The sequence below is a fragment of the Mixophyes fleayi genome, chromosome 5, assembly GCF_038048845.1.
Source record: "Mixophyes fleayi isolate aMixFle1 chromosome 5, aMixFle1.hap1, whole genome shotgun sequence".
Lineage (NCBI taxonomy): Eukaryota > Metazoa > Chordata > Amphibia > Anura > Limnodynastidae > Mixophyes > Mixophyes fleayi.
The window spans coordinates 267211495-267228425 of record NC_134406.1 but is presented as its reverse complement, the minus strand read 5'-3'; the positions used below and the strand labels follow the sequence as shown (position 1 = coordinate 267228425).

Here is a 16931-nt window from a genome sequence, read left to right as displayed (position 1 = left end):
GATTTTAGCATATTTTAGGATTTTTCCTAAAAAATCCAAAACCAAAACACACGAGGGCTGTTTTGCCAAAACAAAAACACGAAGCTAATCCAGATCCAAAACCAAAACCAGTTCACGGGGGTCAGTGAGCATCTCTAGTGTGTACTATTTACTTTGTACACAACTTCCGGAGTTATTCCCACTTTATTAATGCATACTACTACAACTAATAAAAATAATATTAACATTCAACATATATGATCTTGCCCCAACCTTAGCTATGACTTTAATATGGCCATTATGAATAAAATCAAATGTAAATTATTCTGGTATAAACAGGAAATTTCTCCTTTACTAAATATCAGGAACAGCAGAAAGTACATTTATTTATATATAGTTATCAGGGGAATTTGCATTTTTGTAGCAAAATCAGTTAAAAGAAGACTATAAAATTTACCGTGGGGAAAATAATACAGAAAGGTGATTTTCTCAAGAAAACTGATCGGAAATACTTGGGAAAATTAATGTATTTTTATGACGACAAAAAACCTTTTTCCAGCTGTGCCTGATATCATTTTCCTAAAATGTTTTCCACTTAAATCATTTTATTTCTATCCTGAATTTTGCATTGCTGTATTGATAGCGTAGATGTGGTTCCTTCGCCTCATGTGCAGACTTCCTGTAAACCCTACACAAATCTCTATTTAAGTTTCTTTTTTTCTTTTTCTTTTTGTACTCGGGCTGTTTGCATCTGCAACGCCAACACTTATTTAAAACAGCTGGATATTAATGTCTGCTATTATGCTTTTTTTTTCCGTGTCCTTCTCAGACTGCCAGAACAGGTAGTCAAACTGGAAAGTGGGAAAATTATCAGCATCTGTGTTTCCTGTCCATTATCTCAGAAAACAACCTCTCCATTGGGACATACTAATATTATTTTCCATTAGTCGACTTCAGGGACCAACCTGGATCAGGAACCCTAGTTTATGGTTAAGACTTTTTAAGAGAAACAGTTCCGGAGGTCCTCATTCTGGCAGAACATTTCAGAGAAATTCCCCAAACTTTGGACAACATGTGGACCTCTGGCTCTACGAGTACGAGAGAAGCTGAATATAATGTTGTGTTTTGTATTTACGTTGGACATGGGGACTTTTATACTTGGATTTCAAAAACAATGTGTAGAGCCTAATGCAGTAATAAATAATACATTGGAAGGTGAAACACTACGCTGTAACATTATGGTGGCTTTATTCCAGTCGATAGTAGCATGGATGTATTGAATTGGCACGTTCTCTTCTTAAAACCACAGTTGTTAATGTTGGACAGTAAAACTTTCAGTAGTGATGTATTCTTCATTGTCCAACCTGTTAATCTCTAGCTCAGACGGTTGTTTTTCTTACCCCAGAAAATGACAATTGCATGAATTATCGTCAAATGAAGGCTCTGAAAGAGATACAAGTGAGAAGATACTCTGGGGTCACTTCTTCGCAGCCTCAAAGAAACACTTATTGGTCATGCCAAGTGTAGGTGTAGGGATCAGGTAGGGAACAACCCCATCTTCACCACCTGCATGTGTGTGACTCGGTAGGTGCCATGTTGTCAAAATTTGCCCCATGATACCTGGGCCGCAGGTTCTGGTGGACAGGGTCACGGTGGTACAAGGCCTCCTCTTCTACTTGGAACTTCCACATAACTATGTGGAGGTTCCAGGCTCCTAAAAGAACTATGAATGTCGAATCCGAGAGACGCTTATAGCGATGGGATTATTTGTTGTCCAAGAAACGCGCTGTGATTTGCAGAGGTCTGGAGCCTCCATAAATTTAGGTGGAGGTTTCATGCAGAAGAGGAGGCTGTGCACTGGTCAGAAAAGGTAAGTGAGATTCTCTCTGTACAAAGAGAGGGTTCTTTGTGCAACGGTGGATCACTCAGTGAAAAGAGGTGGAAGGAGTCTGTGCAAAGGGAGGATCTATATGCAACTTTCATTTCTGAGTATATATTATACACTGGGCAATGGTGGGAGTACAGGCAGGGGCCCAGGGACCTCTAGTTACACCTTTGATACCTACACTAATAAATCTGTCTCTGATTCTCACTTATGCTGTCTCCTGACAACCATTTCTATAGTACAGTTGTCAGCACCTCCTTTGCTTACTGTTGTGTGTTTAACGTGCAACAAAGTACAAAGAGTTTTTAGGCACTGCCTGGGGAGCGTGTAGTGTGTAATGAGGTACACGGATGTGTTGGCACTAGAGATGCTCAGGCTCGGTTTTCTGAACTTGGGGGATCCGAGTAGGCTCGCGAATCGGCTCAGTACTTTCGCGCGTCCTCAGATCTGAATCAAGGCAAAACGTCATTGTTGCGTTGTCGGATCTCGCAGGTTTTGGATTCCCTAAGTACCTCCTTCCCCAGGAGATCCAGTGACATTGCTCACACAGAAACAGGGGTAGCAGTGTTCTTGTCACTCCCCAGTCTCCAGTGACATTGCTCAGCGCCATTGCTCACACAGAAACAGGGGTACCAGTGTTCTTGTCACTCTCCAGTCTCCAGTGACATTGCTCAGTGCCATTGCTCACACAGAAACAGGGGTAGCATTGTTCTTGTCACTCTCCAGTCTCCAGTGACATTGCTCAGTGCCATTGCTCATACAGAAACAGGGGTAGCAGTGTTCTTGTCACTCTCCAGTCTCCAGTGACATTGCTCAGTGCCATTTCTCACACAGAAACAGGGGTAGCAGTGTTCTTGTCACTTGACAAAAATTGCCTGAAAATGACTATGAATTAATGTTATTGAGGTTAATAATAATGTAGAAACAAAAAAGTGCCAAATTATGTGATTTTACAAAAAAATTGGGATTTTAGAAAAAAATAGTGATCCAAAACCAAAACACAAGAGGGCGGATTTGCCAAAACCAAAACACGAAATTAATCCAGATCCAAAACCAAAACCAAAACATTGTAATCAGTGAACATCTCTAGTTGGCACTGTTTAAACAATGAGTAGCGTGCAATAAGTAACACAGATGTGCACTGAGCAGGTTCTTACAGTGGCTGGTTGATTGGTGATTCCCCAGATGTGTCCTCAGTGCTGGAGGTCAGTGGTAACACCAGACAGAGGTGTGATGTCATCTCTAGCTTGAGGCTGAGCCCAGCCGGGTTCTGATTAGAGATGAGCGGGCTCGGATTGCGCTAATCAAAGCCCACAGTGCGGATCTGATAGGATCCGAGCACTGTTCGGGTATTTCCAGCGGCCTAAAGAAATGAAAACGAGGCTATGATGTCCAAGTCTTGCGTCAGATCTCGCGAGACTCGGATTGCATAAATTCCCCGCTTGTGGCCGCCATCTTCAGTCGGGCTCAGATCATTGAAGAGGGAGGTTGTAGTTTGGTGCTCCTGTGTCCTGTCACTCTGTCCTGCTTAATCCAGTGGTTACTTAGTCCTGTGCTCTGTCCTGCTGATCAGTCCAGTGGTGCTTTGTCCAGTGCTCTGTCCTGCTGAGTCCAGTGGTGCTTTGTGCAGTGCTCTGTCCTGCTGAATCCAGTGGTGCTGTGTCCTTTGCTCTGTCCTGCTGATGCCAGTGGTGCTGTGTGTGTCCTGTACTCTGTTCTGCTAAGGCCATTGTTATTTAAAAATTATTAAAAAGTTATAAAAAAATAAAAAAAAAATATAAAAAAATTATACTAAAATAATTAAAAAAAATATAAAAAAATTATAAAAAAAAGTATATAAAAATTTCTACTGCAATATAGAAATACGTTCACTGTTCCTGCAGTCAAGAAATATTAGTACTGCAATATATAAATACGTTAACTGTTCCTGCAGTCCAGAAATATTAGTACCAGAGATTAAACTATAATGGAGAACAAAAATTTGGAATATAAAGTAGGGAAAGATCAAGAACCACTTCCTCCTAATGCTGAAGCTGCTGCCACTAGTCATGACATAGACGATGAAATGCCATCAACGTCGTCTGCCAAGGGCGATGCCCAATCTCCTTGTAGAGGGCATGTAAAATCCAAAAAGCCAAATTTCACTAAAATTAGCAAAAAATAAAATTGAAATCATCTGAGGAGAAACGTAAACTTGCCAATATGCCATTTACGACACAGAGTGGCAAGGAACGGCTTAAGCCCTGGCCCGTGTTCAGGACTAGTGATTCAGCTTCACACAACGATCTAAGCCCTCCTCCTCCCCCCCTCTAAAAAATTTAAGAGAGTTAAGCTGTCATCAACAACACAGCAAACAACTCTGCCTTCTAAAGAGATGGCATCACAAATCCCCAAGGCGAGTCCAAGGGTATTGGTGGTTGCGAAGCCTGACCTTCCCATCACTGTACGGGAAGAGGTGGCTCCTTCCACCATTTGCAGCACGCCCTCTGCATATGCTGTAAGGATCACCCACAGTCCAGTTACAGATTTGGCTAATGAAGGTGTGAATGTTGTACACCGGGAGGAGGATATTGATGTATCTGGCGCTGAGGAGGAACTTGACGAGGAGGATGCTGATGTGGTTATCTTAAATGAGGCACCAGGGGGGGAAACAGTTGTTGTCCATGGGAAGAAAAAGCCCATCGTCATGCCTGGCCAAAAGACCAAGAAATCCACCTCTTCGGTCTGGAATTATTTCTATCCCAATCCGGACAACAAATGTATGGCCATATGTAGCTTATGTAAAGCTCAAATAAGCAGGGGTAAGGATCTTGGCCACCTAGGGACATCCTCCCTTATACGTCACCTGAAGAACCTTCATAATACAGTGTTTAGTTCAGGACCTGTGGCTAGGACCGTCAGCAGTCCAGGGACACCTAAATCCCTTGGTCCTGTTGTATCCACACCAGCAACACCCTCCTCGTCAATTTCCTCCACGATCTCCATCAGAGATAGTCCTGCAGTCCAGAAATATTAGTACCAGAGATTAAACTATGTTCACTGTTCCTGCAGTCCAGAAATATTAGTACCAGAGATTAAACTACGTTCACTGTTCCTGCAGTCCAGAAATATTAGTACCAGAGATTAAACTATGTTCACTGTTCCTGCAGTCCAGAAATATTAGTACCAGAGATTAAACTACGTTCACTGTTCCTGCAGTCCAGAAATATTAGTACCAGAGATTAAACTACGTTCACTGTTCCTGATTGGTTTGTTAAAGTGCGAATGTCCTATTTCAACAACATCAGGGTGGGTGCGAGGGCCCAAGGACAATTCCATCTTGCACCTCTAGCAAACTCTTGCAAACTGCCATCCTGTCTGCCACTGCAGTGCCACTCCTAGATGGGCCACGTGTTTGTGCAGCCCACTTGTGTCGCTTAGCTTAGACATCCAGCTACCTCGGTGCAACCTTTTGGACTAAAAACAATATTGTGAGGTGTTCACAATAGACTGGAAATTAGTGGAAATGAATGTTATTGAGGTTAATAATAGTGTAGGAGTGGAAAAAAAAACAAAAAATATGGATTTTCGCACTTTTTATGCTTTTTTAAAAAAAAATCAGAACCCAAAACCCAAAATCAGAACCAAAACCTTTCGTTGGGTGTTTTGGTAAAACAAATCAGAACCCAAAACCTCAAGCTAATCAGAACCCAAAACCCAAAACTCCAAAAGTGGCCGGTGCACACCCCTAGTTCTGATAAAGACTCTGATTTATAAGACCAACAATCTGTGGCTGCGGAGTGTTGGAGGCCGGACAGTCGTGTCTGAGACTGCTGGTACTGACAGGGTAAATCTGTGAGCTTAAAATACATTAAAAGTGGCATAAAGATTTATTCTCTGTCAATTGTTTTATAAACATAGGCATTATTATATTGTTAAATATTGGGAGTTAATGTATATAAGTGAGTGTATATTTTCCTTATATATGTGTATTATTATTATTATTATTTTTATGTATAAAGCACCAACATATTACATAGCGCTGTACATACAAAGACATCAAACAGAAGGTAAAGGTGACATATAACCTTCCACATTGTGTATGCGTATAGAAATTAATTTACAGTATATAGTGTCATAGAATTTGCACATATAAAATGGGAACAATATAATATATATTACCTGTGGCATCACGTCTGTAAGATGAGTGTTACTAACACTGAGTAAAGGAATAGTAGTGATTATAGTTCTCCTATGCACAGTCTTCAATTGAGCCACGGCGCTGTAAGCTGGTAATAAGCAGACTCATCTTTCATATTAGTACAGATTAGGGGGTAAATGTATCAAGCTGCGAGTTTCCAGCGGTTTGGAAAAGTGGAGATGTTGCCTATAGCAACCAATCAGATTCTAGGGCCTGATTCATTAAGGATCTTAACTTGAGAAACTTCTTATTGCAGTCTCCTGGACAAAACCATGTTACAATGCAAGGGGTGCAAAGTATTATTTTGTTTTGCACATAAGTTAAATACTGACTGTTTTTTCATGTAGCACACAAATATCAACTTTAAATTTCAGTGTATCATCATCATCATCATCATCAGTTATTTATATAGCGCCAACATATTCCGTAGCGCTTTACAATTGGGGACAAACGTAATAAACTAATAAACAAACTGGGTAAAACAGACAAAGAGGTGAGAAGGCCCTGCTCGCAAGCTTACAATCTATGGGACAATGGGAGATTGACACATGAGGTTAAGTATACATTTTGCATCTTGGCCCAGCCAGACTGCAAAGGTAGGGTGATTCATAAGCTAAATGATCCTGTCACACAATAATGTTGGTCCGGGGGTAGTTGTCTTGTGTGAAATTGTGTAACAGGCTAAAGGTAGTGAGGTTAAGATGGTGGTTGAGGAATATTATACGCTTGTCTGAATAGGTAGGTTTTCAGAGAACGCTTGAAAGTTTGTAGAACAGAGGAGAGTCTTATTGTGCGAGGGAGAGAGTTCCATAGAGTGGGTGCAGCCCGAAAAAAGTCCTGTAACCGGGAATGGGAGGATGTAATGAGGGTGGATGAGAGACGCAGATCTTTTGCAGAACGGAGTTGCCGAGTTGGGAGATATTTTGAGACAAGAGAGGAGATGTATGTTGGTGCAGCTTTGTTGATGGCCTTGTAGGTTAGTAAAAGTATTTTATATTGGATTCGGTAGAAGACAGGCAGCCAGTGTAGAGACATACAGAGTGATTCAACAGAGGAATAGCTATTTGCAAGGAAAATCAGTCTTGCCGAAGCATGCAAAATAGATTTTAGGGGTTTGAGTCTGTTTTTGGGAAGACCAGTAAGGAGGGAATTGCAATAGTCAATGCGGGAGATGATTAGTGCATGAATTAAGGTTTTAGCAGTGTCTTGTGTGAGATATGTGCGGATTCTGGAAATGTTCTTTAGATGTATGTAACATGATTTAGATATAGAGTCAATGTGGGGAACAAAGGATAGGCGTGAATCAAGGATTACACCTAGGCAGCGAGCTTGTGGGGTGGGATTTATGGTCATGTTATCAACAGAGATAGAAATGTCAGGTATGCTCTTGTTGGCGGGTGGGAATATTATTAACTCTGTTTTAGAAAGATTAAGTTTGAGTTGACGAGAGGACATCCAAGATGAAATGGCAGAAAGACAGTCAGTTACACGGGACAACACAGATGTCGAGATATCAGGAGAGGATAGATAGATTTGGGTATCATCCGCATAGAGATGATACTGAAAGCCAAAGGAACTTATTAGATTTCCAAGAGAAGCGGTATAGATAGAGAACAGCAGAGGACCTAGCACCGAGCCTTGTGGTACTCCAACTGATAGGGGAAGCGGAGCAGATGTGGCTCCAGAGAAATTAACAGTGAAAGAGCGATTAGAGAGGTAAGATGAGAACCAGGATAGAACTGTGTCTTGAAGACCTAGGGATTGCAGCGTTTGTATGAGAAGAGAGTGGTCAACTGTGTCAAATGCAGCCGAGAGATCAAGGAGAATTAGGAGAGAGTAATGGCGTTCAGTCTTAGCAGTGATCAGATCATTAACAACCTTGGTCAGCGCAGTCTCTGTGGAGTGTTGAGAACGAAAGCCTGACTGAAGAGGATCCAACAGGTTGTTTGCGGAAAGAAAGCGTGTGAGGCGAGTGTAGGCAAGTCTCTCTAGAAGCTTGGAGGGGCAAGGGAGCTGAGAGATGGGACGGTAATTTGAGAGAGAGTTTGGGTCGGAGTTTTGTTTTTTTAGAATAGGAGTAATCACTGCATGCTTGTATAGTGATGGAAAGATGCCAGTAGAGAGTGAGAGATTACAGATTTGAGTTAGAGGTGAAATGAGCACAGAAGACAGGGATCTACCAATTTGCGAGGGAATAGGATCAAGAGGACAGGAGGTAGAGTAGGAAGATAAGAAGAGCGTAGAAATTTCCTCTTCATTTGTGGGGTCAAATGAAGAGAGGGTGTCAGAGGGTAGTGGGAAGGAAATGAGCTGATGGCTTGTTGAGGAAGAGGATACCATTTCTAGTCTGATCTTATCAATCTTGTCCTTGAAGTAGGTAGCAAGATCCTGAGCACTGATAGTAGATGGAGGGTTCGGGGTGGGAGGATTGAGAAGATGATTAAATGTATTGAAAAGGCGTTTGGGGTTAGAAGCCTGAGCATAGATAAGAGATTGAAAGTATGTTTGTTTTGCAGTGTCCAGAGCATTTCGATAGGAGTGGTAGACAGAAGTATATGTGAAGAAGTCATTAGAGCTTCGAGATTTACGCCAGTGACGTTCTGCTTTACGGGACAGTTTTTGAAGATTTCGTGTTGCTTTGGTGTGCCACGGTTGACATCGAAGTCGACGTGTAGTATGAAGTGTCGCTGGAGCCACTTGATCAAGGGCCGTTGCTAAGGTTAGGTGAAAATGAGGTACTGCCATCTCAGGGGATGAGAATGTAGAGATAGGGGAGAGAAGGTGTTGGAGAGAGGTGGAAAATTGTTGAAGATTAATAGAATTCAGATTTCTACGAGTATGAGGAGGCTTGGTTGAGTTAGACAGTAGAGAGGTTAGAGCAGTGGGGGTGAGAGTGTAGCTGATAAGGTGATGATCCGAGAGGGGGAAGGGTGTATTAATAAAGTTAGAAACTGAGCATAGTCTAGAGAAAACAAGATCAAGGCAGTGGCCATCCTTATGAGTAGATGATTCAATCCACTGGGAGAGGTCAAGTGAGGATGTTAGAGAGAGTAGTTTGGAAGCAGCTTTGGAAGGTGGGTTATCAATGGGGATGTTGAAGTCACCCATGATGATGGTGGGGATGTCTGAAGATAAGAAGTGAGGGAGCCATGCAGAGAAATCCTCAATAAATTGTTGGTGTGCTCCAGGGGGACGATAGATCACCGCAACACGTAGGGAGAATGGATTAAAAATGCGAATAGCATGTACTTCAAAAGATGTGAACGTGAGTGATGGGACATTTGGTAGAACTGTGTATGTGCACTGTGGGGAGAGAAGTAGTCCAACCCCACCTCCTTGTCTGCCTTCAGGTCTGGAGGTGTGGGTGAGATGGAGGCCACCATGTGAAAGTGCTGCAGGTGAGGCAGTGTCTGATTGCATGAGCCATGTTTCTGTTATTGCCAGAAGGTTGAGGTTTTTTGAGAGGAAGAGATCATGAACGGAGGTAAGTTTGTTACAAACAGATCGTGCATTCCAAAGGGCACATTTAAAGGACTTTGGAAGAGAGGGTAGACAGGTGATGTGTTTGAGGTTTGCTATAGAACGGTAGTGTTCTGATGTATGTGTGTGTGAGGAGTGTGGGGGACCTGGATTAGGTGATATATCACCAGCTAATAAGCTATCAAGTATTTGTGTGCAACATGAAAAAACAGTCAGTATTTAACTTATGTGCAAAACAAAATACTCATTTGCACCCCTTGCATTGTAACACGGTTTTGTCCAGGAGACTAAAATAAGAAGTTTCTCAAGTTAAGATCCTTAATGAATCAGGCCCTAGAATCTGATTGGTTGCTATAGACAACATCTCCACTTTTCAAACCAGACGGAAACTTGCAGCTTGATACATTTACCCCCTAGGTGTTCTAATAAGTTTCTTTAATAGATATTAGTAACTTGTTACTTCTTTTTCTTGCCTAAAATAATGTGTTAATATTTATTTTTAGTTTAACATTCTTGAAGTATCCCCAATTTGACAACACTTCATCGGTCCCTGAAAGACTGGGGGAAAAAAATAGCCATCTCCACATCAGAAAGTCTGAGTACTCTGAGCTGTGCACTCTGGATATGAGAATGTTAAAATAATAAAAACGGAATATTCTGTAAAAAATCCTTTCCTTAATTATGAATATTCTGGTTACTTCAGATGTGTTATTTAGCCATAGACATGATATACAATTGGCAAATACAAATTCTGGTTTGTGAATCCCACGTTATGCTCGATATAAGAAGCCTAAGAAAATGTTTTATTTTAATTTTCTCTATTTTTCAGGTAACATTTTCCATCTGCATCGCTGTCTGGGGACTGCAAACCATTCGTCAGCTCACGGTCAAGGCTCAGAAACAGGAGTGAGACGTTAACTCATCTGAAACGTGAAAACTATTTTGTATCAGGTGATATTAAAGCCATTCACCCCAAATGTGACTTTAATGACATCACAGGGACGTGTGGTGACATCTTACCTTATTGATTGACAAATTCGGCTCAATGAACGCTTTAATTTGTTTAAAAGGTTCAAAATCTGTATTTTTTAATTGTATATAATTGTATATAGTATGTGACAACTAATTAATAAAAATATATTCTGCATATTTCTCTCTGTATTTTCTTATTATAAAAGTTTTGAAGCCCAGAATATGCAGCAGTCTGACGTGTACCAGGGAGATTGTAGCGGGTGCTGGGTGCAGAGATGATGCATCGTCACTGTACTGTTACTTATTATCACGTTCTGTTTGGATTATAGACACTGGGAGCAGCTAAATGTCCCTGAGGTCCGTGTAAATTTTGAGCCCAAAGACACAGTATTTTACAGCCATATATAGATGTATATATGATATATATTCAGACAGCTCATTGCAGTATACAATACAGTCTTTATGTAGGTATATATCCGAGGTAACCACAGTCCTAGATGTGGCGGGTTTCAAATGCTTGCTTTAGGGTCCGGTGGGGGTGGGATTATTGGGTAACGGGGCCCTGATTTGCAGTATATTTTCCACTGATCTTGGAGTACCGCAGGAGACATTTTGACAAAACAATGAGATGATACGTTGTATTATAACCCTCAGAACTTTTAGACAAGTAAAAGAGATTATACATTTTATTATAAACCTGTCTATGGAGCTGAATTGCATGTTTATCTTCTATCGTCTACAATGAGTTTTTTTTCACTTTCACAAATAAAAAGATAGATAGATATGAGATGAATAAATAAATAGATAGATAGATATGAGATAGATAGACAGACATATAGATAGATAGACATAAGATAGATAGATAGATAGATAGATAGATAGATAGATAGATAGATCGACATAAGATAGATAGATATGAGATGAATAAATAGATATATATAAGATAGATAGATATGAGATGAATAAATAAATAGATAGATAGATATGAGATAGATAGATAGATAGATAGATAGATAGATAGATCGACATAAGATAGATAGATATGAGATGAATAAATAGATATATATAAGATAGATAGATATATATATATATACATATATAAGATAGATACATATATCATCATCTATTTATATAGCGCCACTGATTCCGCAGCGCTGTACAGAGAACTCACTCACATCAGTCCCTGCCCCAATGGAGCTTACAGTCTAAATTCCCTAACATACACACACAGACAGACTAGAGTCAATTTTGATAGCAACCAATTAACCTACCAGTATGTTTTTGGAGTGTGGGAGGAAACCGGAGTACCTGGAGGAAACCCACGCAAACCGAGGGAGAACATACAAACTCCACACAGATAAGGCCATGGTTGGGAATTGAACTCATGACCCCAGTGCTGTGAGGCAGAAGTGCTAACCACTAAGCCACCGTGCTGCCCAGATATAGATAGATATAGATAGATAGATATAGATAGATAGATGGATATAGACAGATAGATAGATAGATAGATAGATAGATAGATAGATATATATGAGATAGATATTAGATAGATAGATAGATAGATAGATAGATAGATAGATAGATAGATAGATAGATAGATAAGTGGGTGACAGGGTTGATATGTGTAAATGATCTTAGAACATCAGTATAGTGTTGGTAGTTATCGTTTTTAATCTTAGTTGAATGGAGTAAAGTTTTCCAGCCATCTGGATGTTAAACCTCAACCCCTGCATCACTACATACATCTGGCCGTACCCTGGCAAAGATCTGCGCCAACCCATGGGTGCAATTTTTCACTGTGGTGTCAGTATTATTAGATGCCTTGTGCCCCTGGGGTCATCACGTGTGAGGTGTGTGGATGTCTCTGCGTCAGGTCAAACATTATCCCCATGTTATATATAAGACCAATCCCCATGTTATATATAAGACCGATCCCAATGTTATATATAAGACATCAACCCCATGTTATATATAAGACCGAGCTGCTGGTTAGAGCTCATGCACCGAGTTCAAACTGCATTGTGTTAAAATGTATCAATCTCCCATTAGTTATTTTGTTACTGATTGGTAAATTCACTCTGGTTAAAACGTATTTACCCAATATTTTGATCGTTGCATATGGGGAGTGGCTTCTATTAGTATATTCAATCCTCTGATTTTTCGAGGCTGATTTTGAAATATAACTAACTTGAATTTAGGCACCTATAAATTGTAAGTCTTGTGAAAAGATAGGGACTACCACACCCATGCCGGATATAGCAGAAGGACAGGATCGTATGGGATCCAGCAATGTAACTGAAGCCAGATATAGTATACACTCCTTTACTCCAAAAAGAAAGATAATCACTAGCAGCCATAGAACTCAGCCAAATAAATACTCCTGATCTAAAACAAAGAGACGAGCTGGAAGCAGTATCTGGATATTGAAGACACATTACTCTTACTCATTTTACAGAAACGTTATATTAGCATTAACTAATGGTTACTGTTGCACAGACAGCAAATAATCAGACAAAGGACAGATGTGCCTATAGGGGGCGCTACCACTAGGAAAACCAAGGGGGCTGCGTAGAGGGCCACGATTTAGGGGGGGGGGGCAGGGGGAGAGGTATTATAATCAAATGTGCGTTGATATACTCAGTTAAACATAGATTTTGTTTTAAGAAAAAGTTAATTAGGAATACAAATAACAAGTAATATAAATATGTAGGATTATTATCCCAACAGGCAAGACGTTACATATAGTAATATTACAGAGACAGTAAATTAAGGGTCTATACAGTAGGTTACATTAATCAAGACAGTGAACCAATGAAAGGAGAGATTGGGCAAGGGTTTGGGTCTGTACACTGTGTAATCTCATCGGTGGTACCGTGGTTAAGGCCACTAACAGCCGCAGATTCTTACATGGTGTGGGATTATTTGCTTCCCACCTTTTTTAGTAAACCAGTTGGCCCACAAGTAGTGATACCCAGAAATAAAATCCTTGATGGCAGTCAACCTTGTCCCACGGATTGGTAGAACCACCAGACATGAGACCGAATGCAGGTAAACAACGATTTAAAGTGTACAACCTCCTAACGATAAAATTTTGTCAATGACCCCATCGTCACCCTGCTTGCAGAACCCCAGGGGACCCAGGACAATAGGGGAGAGGGGAGAAGAATCAAAGTATATATTGCTGTCTTTACTGTTTCAATAAATGTGCGTATAATGTGTACGTGCAGTGATTGCTTCTGTAGCTTTTTTAATTCAACGTCTCGCGTTTCAGTGTTGCCCAAAAAAATGCTTTTATATTATTATTAATGTGTTGTTCTTTTTCCTGTAGATTATTTTTGATATGTTTCAAATAGAAATATGAAGAGTTGGATATAAATAACAATATTTCTGTTGCAGGTTTAACTATTTCTTTTAAAAAAGGTATTCCTAAGTATTTTTATAGAGCTCACCATCCATGATGAGAAAAGAGAGCCATTGTTTTATTCTCTGTCCCATAATTCCCTCTTGATCAAGTGGATAGACGGCGCTGTTTGATGCCTTACATGCTGCCACTGGGGACCTGATGAAGGTATAAGATCTTGAAAATGACTAAGAACAGACACAACACCCTAAAAACGTTTAAATCTGGTCAGGAAAAATAACATAATATTATGTAAAACTTTCTCTTTCTCTGTATTAGCCACAGTTAAGCAAAGGACATTTTGAGGTTAAATTGTCTTCCCCGGGCCAGAGTTTGACTCCCTTCATTTAAAGTATGACCGCCCATAGTCCGACATATTTCATCTTCAGTCTACAGTCCTGTGTTGTGTTTTCCTGAAATCCGCTTCTCTTTTTGTTAAATCCCTAATGAACAGTATACTTCAATCTTAAAGAAGTGATTAGGATTGAAATCTAAACACTCTCTGGCGTATGCGTTATTAATCACATTGACGTTAAATAATGTGACATATTTTGTGCGCCTTTTCCAACTCATTTGTTTAGGTATGAGTCTTTTTTTGGCATTTTTGTAGTCTTTTGTGCTAATGTTACTATAATGCCATGAAATCGAGTCTAGTTCTTTATGACCCTAACGATGGGAGTGGTGGCGTTTGGATGGGATCTTTTCCCACAGCTAGGTCTGAAATATGACCTTGGAGATATTCAACAATACCGAGGATTTAGAATCAGATTGCATAACACATGATCGTCTTTAAAACGTTAAACAAAATGAATAAATTTGCTCAAAGTGTTACAAATTAATCACAGTAAGGAAAATATAGTTTGTGAAATACTTGTTATAATTCAAATGCCTAGAGAACATTTCAGTGTTGTGTTATCATATATTTTCCTTTTAGTTATTTACCTATTGAAATTGTGTTTTCTGCAAAGCTCATGTTTTCTTCTCTTTCTCCAGAAAGTCACATGGTAACCCAGGGTTTCTGGGATTTCTAAGTTTAACAACAACTGGACAGTCACAATTTGTCTTTCTATGACAAACAAAGGAAATGAAGCTACATCTTGTGTTTGAAGGATTAACATGAGAATTTATAGCTTTAGGAGTCTACTTACACTAAACATGTCTAACGCTTCTTGCTGGTGATGCCATGCTCTCTCTTTCTAGGGTAATAAACATTTTTTTGGGTGAATGGGATTATTCATTGTTAGGGGTGCAGTGGGTTTATACATTCTTCAGGGAAACTGTATTAAAAGTTTACTTCAATAGGATGAAAATGGGCATATTTTAAGTCCAACTAGAAAAGACCGATTCATTTTCATCTGCTCTTACCTCCGCTCGTCATGTCATACTTATGATTGTATTAGACACATATTGTCATGGTATTTCTTTTTACCTGATTTATTGTTAGTTGGTGATTCCGCTCTCCAATGCAGATGGTAATGTCTCCATATAATTTTGGCATATTGCACTAGTTTTGTTCAGAAGCAGGTATATGTCAAAATCATTTCATTTTGTCATGTGGTATGTGCAAACCTCCAAATGATCTTCTGTATATGAAATTTACAAATAAATATCAGCATAGTGGCTTAGTGGTTAGCACTTCTGTCTCACAGCACTGGGGTCATGAGTTTGATTCCCGACCATGACCTTATCTGTGTGAAGTTTGTATGTTCTCTCCGTGTTTGCATGGGTTTCCTCTGGGTGCTCCGGCTTCCTTCCACACTCCAAAAACATACCAGTAGGTTAATTGGCCGCTATCAAATTGACCCTAGTGTGTGTATGTTAGGAAATTTAGACTGTAAGCTCCAATGGAGTAGGGACTAATATGAACGAGTTCTCTATACAGCGCTGTGGAATTAGTGGTTGTATATAAATAGCTGCTGATGATGATGAAATATCAATAAATCATTTCCAAACCATGCCCAAACAAGAATCACTTATGTTTTCTTTCCAGACTGCAGGCTGTTTTGTCTTTTTTTGGTAAGTGGAAAGGCATTATTTCTGAGAACATAGTCACAAATAAATTGTTAATACTATGGAAACTGGGTAACAAAATAATCATGAAGCCCTGGTCTGAGCATTAATGACTGAGTGCATCCTACATCCCACTTCTACCACCAACCATTCCTGCAGACTGACGTGATACGGATGTTCTGATTGGTCAGTGAAACGGTGCATTTATCAGCATATACTATGATCTCAGGCAAACTCCCTCTTCTCATACTATCTGGCACAACCAACGGCTACTGGACACAGCAACAACTTGAAGGGCTCCCGAACTATCCCTACCCAAAAAATCTCACCTCCAACAGCAGACAGAAGATCTGGAACATATGTACAGCTCCTGTTAGTGATATAAAAGCTGCCCATCATGTCAGTACAGATGGAGCAGAGTTTATTGCAGGGAGTAATTTACCGTGGCTAAGTGTTAGGTGGAGAATCTGTTCTAGCTTGTGCAAGATGTCTGTTTAGCTTAGATAGGAATAGCTCGGGATATTTGACATAAAATACTCAAAAAGCATTGCAAAATAAAATAATAATTAAACAATGCAAAAAAATAAATAAAAAAAATTCTGCAACATTGAAAGCAATGCACTCCATTCCTATATATAGCCCCACTGCCTTATCCTTCCCATTCACTAGCCACCATGCTGGTAAGGCATTGGTGAAAATTTAGCAAATAAGTCAGTCTTAGAAGGCTTGGCGCTGCTAGATTCCATAAGAGCTGTATGTCATATTTGTCATATTTAAAGGATATGTGTACAACAATTGTTACGCTACTGATGTCATATTTAAAGGATATGTGTTCCTGTGGGTTCTATACAGTGGTAGAACAGGAAATCTTTTAAAATTGGCAAGTGCAATGTACAATTATCTGATTTAACCATACTTACCAACTTTATGGTGTAGTCTTCCGTGAGCCTGCCGGGGAAAGTGGGCGTGAGGGGGGGCGTGGCACCAAAAATCTCGTCATTTTGAACCCGCCCCCTGTGATGCAA

General features: G+C 40.0%; 1 protein-coding gene across 1 annotated transcript in view; it reads left to right on the top strand.

The window, feature by feature from the left end:
* The window catches only part of AGMO (alkylglycerol monooxygenase), a 172350-nt gene extending 161679 nt beyond the window's left edge, over positions 1–10671 (top strand). Inside the window, exon 14 of the mRNA XM_075211417.1 lies at positions 10354–10671. Within this exon, the coding sequence (XP_075067518.1) occupies positions 10354–10434 (81 nt within the window). The 3' untranslated portion in view covers positions 10435–10671. The remainder of the gene's footprint in view (positions 1–10353) is intronic.
* The last annotated feature ends 6260 nt before the right edge of the window (positions 10672–16931 follow it).